At 35.0% G+C, this 9,537-nt stretch overlaps 1 protein-coding gene and 1 long non-coding RNA gene across 4 annotated transcripts; one reads left to right on the top strand and one right to left on the bottom strand.

The window, feature by feature from the left end:
* The first annotated feature begins 203 nt into the window (after positions 1–203).
* On the top strand, positions 204–4,101 carry LOC138885622 (uncharacterized). The gene is made up of 3 exons (XM_070166589.1): positions 204–630; positions 3,510–3,601; positions 3,850–4,101. Exons 1-3 carry the CDS (start codon positions 204–206, stop codon positions 4,099–4,101), a joined length of 771 nt encoding a protein of 256 aa, XP_070022690.1.
* Positions 4,102–5,254: 1,153 nt separating this feature from the next.
* On the bottom strand, positions 5,255–8,865 carry LOC104249000 (uncharacterized). 3 transcript variants are annotated; one of them, XR_716602.2, is made up of 7 exons: positions 8,549–8,865; positions 8,226–8,307; positions 7,943–7,983; positions 7,402–7,461; positions 6,675–6,821; positions 5,662–5,733; positions 5,255–5,493 (listed from the first exon to the last, which is right to left on the bottom strand). It is a non-coding gene; the product is annotated as an uncharacterized lncRNA (long non-coding RNA). The 3 variants fall into 3 exon arrangements; XR_716603.2 differs by having other exon boundaries at positions 5,255–5,487; XR_716604.2 differs by lacking the exon at positions 5,662–5,733.
* Between the last annotated feature and the right edge of the window lie 672 nt (positions 8,866–9,537).

The raw sequence follows: 9,537 nt of genomic DNA, 5'->3' as shown, positions 1-9,537 counted from the left end.
TTGATCCCAAAGATATAGATGACTACACAGACGAGCAAATGATAGTTGTTCAAGTCAATGCTAAAGCAAGAAACTTACTCTATAATGCTATAAGTGAAGAAGAATATGAAAAAATTTCAAGTTGTGATACAGCCAAATAAATGTGGGATAAACTGGAAGTTACTAATGAATGAACTAGCAAAGTGAAAGAAACTCACATCAACATGTTGGTTCATGACTATGAACTCTTTCAGATGAAAGAAGGAGAACCCGTTGAAGAAATGTTTGCAAGGTTCAACAAAATAATTAGCGATCTAAAAACCTTTGGTAAACCATACTCAAGTGGTGATCAAGTTCAGAAAATTCTGAGGAGCGTACCTACCACTTGGCAGATCAAAGTAGTTGCACTCGAATCACAAGATCTAAACAAACTTTCATATGCTGAGCTTCGAGGAAATCTCATAGCATTCGTGAAAACTCACCTCAAGAAAACAAGTCGAGAAGAAAAGAAGAAAATAGTCACCTTCAAAGCTACAACTAAAAGGACAGAAAATGATATTGATGACGACCCTAATGCTCTTGAAGATGAGATAGCCATGGTATCAAGGAACATGGATGGTTTAATGAGGAGATACAGAAACACAAGAAAAGGTACAATACCACCCAGGCAAACCAGGCAATATAATGAACATGTTAGGCCCCATAAAATTTTGCCTAAAATTCGGGATTTTGTGGTGCCGAGGTAGGCTTATGTGCTAGCGAATGTAGAGAAAATTGGGCAGAATCACTCTGCGGGCCGTAGAATAGCCGTAGAGTGAAGCAAAAAACTTGGCAAGTTTGGATGATATTGTGCGATCAACTATGCGATCGCAAAACCGTTTTGTGGGTCGCACATCGATCGCAGAACTAGCATGAAAACTTTTTGGAGGGAGGTTTGGCGGTGCGTTATGCGACCGTAAAATAAGTTTGTGAACCGCATAATGGCCACAGAGTGGGGCAGAACTATCCAGTTTCGGAGGGCTATTTCGCGGACCGCAGAAGCATTATGCGGTCGCATATACGAAGACAGATTGTGTTTCGGAGCTTCATTTTTCTGATTTTATAAACCCGACCTCATTCTTATAAAACAATATTAAGGGTCATTTTAAAAGGTTCAAACTAACATTTTATAAAGAGATGAAGGTATTCTAGAGTAAGAAGAGGAGTTCTAAGTCATTTGTTCATCAATCTTTGTTCAAATCTTGAAGATTTCTCTAGGGTAACTCACAAGGGCTTCAACCAAAGCTAAGGCTCTATACCCTAACCCTTAATTTTGGAATTTAACTAAAATGGGTAATTAGTATAGTAATTCTTGGGCATGTGAGTTGTTTATTTCGGATGCATGTACCATCTAGGGTAGTTGGGAGATTGTTGAGATCTTTTAAGTGAACTTTGGGTAGTAGGGTGAAAGAATCTACCATAAGAGGACCTTAAAATTTTAATGCATGCCTAATGTTTGGTAAAATACTCAAGTGATCAAAAATTATGAACTCGTTCCTAATTTGTGTTCGATTTTGCTATATCTCCAAATAGATCGAAGTGGCTAGAATCTCCGAAACATTTTTGTAAATTAAAAATGCTTGAGGTAAGTTATGTTGGCTAAACTTCTCTCTTAGAATTAAATTCCCACGATGATCTTGTAGGTCCCGAGTTGTACATTATGAATTGACTTTTCTGAATAAGTTTGGCGTTGGATGATGTATACATATGAATATGTTCAAGATGTGTTCTGGAATGTTCTAATCATATTGTGTTATTCTTTGGGAGAGTATTTGAGGTGTAAGTATGTATTAAAATGTTGTGACTTCAATTCAAATCCAAATGAAAGTGATAACATCATATTGTATAAGAGATCATATGTGCCTAAGACGCTAATTTGTCTAAGTATGTGTTTAAAGTCTTAATTTAAAAGGCCTTGTTATTGATTATCCATGATAATGATTGAAATAGCGAGCATGAATTAAGAAATATGGCCAACGTTCCAAGAATGATATTGTGTTATGGCCCATGATGCCAATAAAATGAATAACATGTAGAAGAATATTTATTGAGTAGTAAATAATTTTAGTAATAAATGTTTTGGGAGTATCGTTTAGCTACCAAGAAAGGGTAGGTCAGAACAACCTAGCCTCAAAATTACACTTGCCGGTGTAGGAATAATTGAGGGGTAAATTCATGTGTTAATGTGATGAGGTTGGTTTCCCTTATACTAGATGGGATTGGTGTATTGAGATGTTTCCCTTTAAACGGGATGAAATTATTGCTAGCAAGATGTGATGAGGTGTTGAACCACATGGCATTGTGGTGAGACGGCTTAGCCGATCGATCTGAGATCTGATGCCATGTCGCGCACATGGTGGTATTGTAAGTGTATGTCTCTGGATAAGACGGCTTAGCCGGTCGGGCTGAGCTCGGACTCCGTGCTAAAAAGGGTAGTATATCGATGCTTAAGATCTCCCACTTCAAATAAATGAAATTTACTCGAAATATACTTTTCCCTAACTTGACACCTTATTACTGTTTGAGTCTCTTATTCATTTTTTGTTCCATTCTCCGTTTACCGTTACTTGTTTTATTGAAAGGGCATTTAGTTTTCATACTAGTACTATTCCATATGTACTAGCGTCCCTTTTGTCGGGGTGCTGCATCTTCAATGGATGCAGCTGGTTCCATAGCAGGTGATAGTGGCCAGCGATAGCATCACACCCTCCCTTCAGCTGACTTGGTGAGCCCCACTTCATTTCAGGGTCCAGTATACCTTATCCTTTGCACATAGTATTTTGAGATATAGCCGGGGCTTTGTTGCCGGCAATGTCATAGCACTCTTTTATTTCTGTTAGAGGCTTCGTAGACATAGTATGTGTTTTATCTGTTTTGGGAAGGTTAAACTAAAAATGTTGTAATTGTATCATTTGTTCCATTTTAACTATGATTGTAGCACTGGTTTTGAGACTTGTTAAACGTAACTAATACAAATGAACTGGTGCTATTCACATGACCTCTTACTGTCACATTAATGAAATGTATTCTTCTCTTTATTCATGGGTAAGTTGGGTAAACGACACTATGCATGCTTGCTTAACCTAGGTAACTCTGTTGAGCGTCGGTCGCACTCCCCGAATTCGGATCATGATAGAACAAGATAAGAATGATGGAAAATGTTATAAGTGTGGAAGATATGGGCATGTTCAAGCTGAATGCCCAGATCTTCAAAGAAAGATTTACAGAGGTTTCAATAAAAAAACCATTTGGAAGCTGGAATGATGAAGAAAGTTCGGAACACGAAGATATAGCAAATCTACGCTTCATGACAACCCTGGAAAATGAGATGGACAAACTCTCCGGTTGCTAGACCGATGAAAATGCATCTGACGAATGCAAAGAAGATAATGAAAATTGTTTCATGGCACGAGGTGAAACAAGTGAGGTAAGATCTTATAACTATGATAGATATAATGAATTGCTGGATATTCTTGATCTTACTCTAAAAGAGTCTCAAAAAATGATGAATGAACTAAGGAGACTCAACAGGGAAAAGAAATACCGGGAACTCAAGCTTGAAGTATGTGAAATTGAAAAGGAGGTACTTCAATATGAAGTTCATGAATTGGAAAAGCAACCCAATGGCATGCGGAAGTCCACCAGTCACGGTTCTGTCAAGTCTAACTAGGCGACTTACAAGTCAACTGGAAACGGACCAGCTAGAACTGAGTCCACAAGTACTAACACAAGTGGAAGATCTAAAAATGGATCAGCCCATATGTGTCACTACTGTAATAAAAGTGGACATAAGTATTCTTTTTTATCAATTTCATAAATATAATATTTCAGGGTAGATTTGAAAACCCAAAAACAATCGTGATCTTAGTAGAACTAACCAACAAGGACCCAAGCAAGCTTGGGTACCTAAAACAAAGTGATAATTCCATTGTGCTGGAACACCATAGGAAGAGCCGCAAAGGAAAATTGTACTTAGATAGTGCGCGTTTCAGTCACATGACAAGTGACAAAAACCTGTTCAAAGAAGTTACAAAGATAAATGGAGGAAGTGTTAAATTGGCGATGACTCAAAAGGAAAGATAGTTGGCACTAGAACGGTTTCATTCAATAACAATTGTGATATTACTGAAGTATATCTTGTAGATAGACTTAACTACAATATCCTGAGTATAAGCCAGCTATATGATTCAGGGTACGAAGTTAAATTCAAGAAAACTGGTTGTACTATTGAAGATGAGACAGGTATAATAATCCTCCCAGGAAAAAGGTATGAAAATATTTATATTCTTGATGACTAATCTAGATAGTCATATCTGCTTCACCTCTATATATGATGATCCATGGTTATGGCATAAGAAACTTGGTCATGCAAGCATGCATCTTATTGAAAAACTCTCCAAGCATGATTTAGTTATTGGTCTCCCTAAACTAAATTTTTCTAGAAATCATGTATGTAATGCATGATTGGTAAACAAACCAGAAACTCCTTAAAAACAAAGACATTGTGTCTACCTCAAAGCCTTTACAATTGCCTCATATAGATTTGTTTGGACTCACCAGAACTGCTAGCATAGGAGGAAAACGTTATGTTTTTGTTATTGTTGATGACTACTCACGTTTTACATGAGCTATCTCACAAAGATGAAGCCTTGAAAAACTTTGAGATTTTCTGTAAGAGAGTTAAAAGAGAAAAGGGGTATCTATATTTATTTTTTTAAAATATTTGGATCTACAAAAATGTTTGTTTTCTCTTTCGTATTCAATTTACATATTTTTTGCTTTTAAATATTATACAATTTTATTTTAATTTTCATGATCTTTTATTTATTAGTTTTATCTACCCTAACAGATACTACAAAAACAAAGTGTGATTGTGGTGGCTTTTTACGTATATTGCGGCGGTTTTGAACCGCCACTATGTAGGCTAACGGTGATTTCCAACAACCCCATAATTACTTCCGCCAAAAATTTATTGCGGTAATTTTCCGAAAAGCGCCATTATTGTGAAAGTGAAATAATGGCGGTTCGGCTTTACTTAGTACGGCGAGTCATAACCGCCAGAATTGGATATGTTACCATAATTCACACTAATTAATATGGCAGTTTTGAACCTCCACAATTCCCCTTTTGTTGTCGGCTATAATTTTTGTTTAGTCATATTTATTCTGTTCTACTTTTGACACCCTGCCTAATGGATTGGTTTACAATAATTTTGAAACAAACATAAAAAAAAGTATTGAATAAGTAAATCATTCATTGTATATATAAAAATATAAATATTCTAGAAATACATCATAAAATGTATTAAAATTTCAAGTAGTATTTCACATTCACTCAATACAAGGAAAATAACTACAATAAATCCTAGAAATTATGTTCAACGAGCACTTGCATGAATCTGTGGAGCAATGTTACTTCCACTCGGTGATCCTTTCTGACTGTTCGGCGATGCAACATTCTTCTTATATTCTGTGGCTACAAAATAAAATGAAGCAATAAGCAAGAAATAATCAAAATTCAATCATGATGTACGAAACATAAAACTTTATATTCAAAATAGCAAGCATGTCAAAGGGTCATGGTACAAACTAATATATTCACATTTCTTAAACTGCTGAATAGGTTGTATGTGGCAGATATAACCTGCAGAATCTTTAGTCAACTCCTTTAACCATTCAAGATAAGGATCCAGAGAAAGAAGAAGAACAGAATTACCTGCACAAGTCATAAAAGTGGAATGCATCATTAACATGTAAAAGAAGAAGGAAAAACAAGACCCTTCAACATTCCCTGCCCTTATTTCCTTTTTCTTTTTCTATGCCAACATATACTATCACTCGCGTATAAGACATTCGCGCTTATACCTTGTACATGTTGACCAGTGGAAGTTGTAATATATCGACTTGTCTTAGTTTACCTTACAAGTATCCAAAAGCAAGTGCCATAGTCATATCTAAGTATCATACTCTTTACAATATTTGTCAAACAGGAAATGATTTTGTACACAAAAATTTACAAATTGCATATATGGTAATATAATTTTCTTTAGAGTATGATTATGCTAGTTTATCTATAGTCATACTACAACACAGATTCCTTAACTAATCGACCAAGAAAGCAGTTTAATGCAAAAAAATATCGGTTTACCGAGTGTGAGTGCTAAAGAGACAGCAAGATCATTGACTTAACATAACTTTTTCATGTTATAAAACATGACACCATATAGCTTATTGTGATTGATGACCTTGTGATTGATGACAAGGTCTAAGACTTTGCTCAGAAGGCTTTAGTCCTCCATGATATTGTGATTGATGAACTAGACGGACTTCCATTGCACTTGAATAGAATCAAATTTAGTGACCAAGAAAGGGTAAAAGAGATGGCGCAAAATCAATATCCCTTCCCCTGACATGTTGTCCTATGGTTCATTTCCATTCAATTAATCTAATAATTTTATTTGTTGATGTCATGTTGCCATATACGCACCTTGATAATGTCATTGCACAAAGGCAAATTTTAAACCTGAAGGGACAAGCCCTCACTAAATGTGCATCAGATTTTATTCATGAATTATCTGTTATCTGTTATGTGTATGTTCAATGAAAAACAATGATCCAAATAGATATCTCGTGAATCAAGAAACATGGAGTTTCTACCTTAGTCACTCTGAGGTTCTCGGGAAGCTTCAAGGATCGGCACTGTGATGATTCAGTAATTTCAGTGAGCTTCCATATCTTAGATTTGCCATTAGGCTCTTTAACAATCCGGGCTTTTACATCCACCGTATTTCTTGCATCTCCATTCTTACAAAGTCAATAGGATGTAAAGAAGTATATATTAGTAGATGATATTGACATGAAAAACAGGTAAGACTTCTGGTGTGTCTTCCAACTTTGAACAACAGAACAACTAGGGAAAAATTAGTAAGGATATATGTATACATAGTTTTTCCATGGGGTACGATCTAATGTCAACAAACAAAAACTTCTTTGATACAACGTAGACATCTGACAATTAGCAAACTACAGCAAGTACCTTAAGTTTCATTTTTGTAATGCTGAAGGATAGTAAGCCAAATAACGGAATTAAAATCTATTAAGTTCATTACCCAGTATCGTAAATGCTACTATGACTTTTTTTGATAATGACAAACGTTACTCTAACTTTGTATCTACAAAGTAGTTAAAACAATCTTTGCAGTAGCCTAAATCTAGAACCAACATGAGTGATATACATACTACACAAGTACTAAACAGCGATTAAAACCTTCAAGCAAGCAAAGAAACTCAACGAATTATCACAATAAAGACAGAGAGCAACAACAGACATAGCAATGTCTTTAGCTAGTTGAGACAAAAGCAAGTACCCAAAGAAAATTCTTACCATCGACAGTTTGGAGGCATTGGATGAATTTTCTAGCTCATTTGTTGAAGTTCTTCATTCCTGCACCATGATTGATCCAGTTTGAGTTAGTGATTAATATAAACTCGCAATAGGACAAACATAAATCCCTTTTGCAGTTTCTCCGAAATCACCAAAGACCAGTGAAAATACAATCGGACCTATCACTCTAAGGACATGTAAATCACACTTAATTTAATAGTTTTGCCAACATATCACTCCTTGCTTTCAGAATAGTTGTGCTTGTATCAATATGCTCTTTCTCATCTATGGAATAGAGTCTTTCTTTTACAAGGATTTTCAGTATCGGCACTAGAAGACTAATTACATCGGATAACCATTTGCTAAGTATTTTTTTGTCTTTTTTTCTCAAATAAGATACCATTTTCAAAATTGTAGTAATATTGACTATTTAAATGTGATCAATTTACTAAAACCTGCTTATATTTCTATCAACTAGATTATGTCCTGCTCTCAAAGAATAGGGGAAAGCAAAGTAAGAGATATAAGAGGAAAAAGTTACCTTCTTATCAATTGTTTAGATATTGTATGCTCCTGTATAACCTGTAGATTCATTGGATAAAAAAAATAAATCTCACTGAAACATCCATCCATTTTGATCGCACACAATTTTGTTGGGTACAAAAAAGGGAAATCCAAGACAAAATGAATGCAAAAGCAACAACTTGGAAGATGATGGACTAATAGAATGTTTCCCAAGGAAATTAGGATCCAAAATACTACCTAAGGACACTAGATTATTGCTTTTCCCGAATAAATTTTCACTAGCATTTTCAAAATTCTACCTTCAGGTAGTGTCTGCACCAAATACCATCCTCCACTTGAGCATCACTGCCCGCAGATGCATTGATTTTTCAAAATCAATTTCTGGAGAATAAGATCAGAAAACGACCATAAGAACTTTACTCCACACGCAACTCTTTCTTCAGTCAACCAAATTTCGACCACAAATCAAATTGTGCCTTAAGATACATCAAAAAATTAAAAATGGAAGCTAAGCACAAATTTAAGTATCTAACAGTTATAGTGATAGAGTAAAGCAAACTAAGAATGAAAACCTAGATCCGCATCAATATATAGAGAAAAATGAGATAAAAACAGAAAGGACCTGGCTGAACTTTGTTTAAATTTGAGAGTTCAGATCACTAAAGCGGCGACGGAGTTTTGCGAACTCCATGAGAGCTTCAACGTAGACCAGAAGCTTCACCATTCCTTTCCGTATTTCGAATTAAGGGCCTCAGCAAGAAGATAAGTAGGAAAGGAGAGAATAGGAGATAAAGGATAGACCGTGAGATGAGAGAAGAGTAGAGAGAGAATCGCCTGCTATGGCGGTCTGACAAAGCGCTGCACGGATAGGGAAGTAAACGAGGAGTTCTGGAGGAAGAGTTCTGATTTGTGAGAAAGATGCCTTTTCCAACTAAACCTAAAAATTATGTTAAAAATTAAAAATTGTTATAAATAGGATTCTATTTAAAATGAATAATTTAGACATATTCTAGGTTTTATTACTTGGTGGCTAAGTCACCATCTTCCTAGAAATAGAGGATTCTATTCCATTGTAATTCATCCCAAAATCAATAAAAATCCTCTCTCTTTACTTTTCTCTCCAATACTATTCTTCTTCTCTTATTATTTCATAACACGTTATCAGCACGAGACTCTAACCAATTGAGTAGAAGCTTTGTGATTGAGCATAATGATTGTCAATCGTTCCATTAACTTACTTCATAATTAAATTATGGATTTAAGGTAACTATTTTACTTTATTTTTCTCTTTTAAATTCTTGAAATTCTATAATTTGATTTTAAATACAAGCAAACACAATAAACTTTGATTATAATTTTAATAGAGTTTGCAATAAATTATAACCACCTAAAGTGGTAAAAAATTTTATGTCTTGCCATGATCAAATTCATGTATGATTGTGGACGAAGATGGTTAAAGTAATCCTTCACTTTGTTAAAATAATATTTGTCATCAATTTGACATGAGATTTTATAAAGCACATATAGATGATTATGGTCCATTCATGATTTGAATGTGACAATATATGATTTATGAATACATATTCATTCTTCAAAGAATATGAACGTGCT

The sequence above is a fragment of the Nicotiana sylvestris genome, chromosome 2 (genome assembly GCF_000393655.2).
Source record: "Nicotiana sylvestris chromosome 2, ASM39365v2, whole genome shotgun sequence".
In the NCBI taxonomy this organism is placed as follows: domain Eukaryota; kingdom Viridiplantae; phylum Streptophyta; class Magnoliopsida; order Solanales; family Solanaceae; genus Nicotiana; species Nicotiana sylvestris.
The sequence above is the reverse complement of the archived record's forward strand: the minus strand, read 5'-3'. Positions and strand labels throughout refer to the sequence as shown.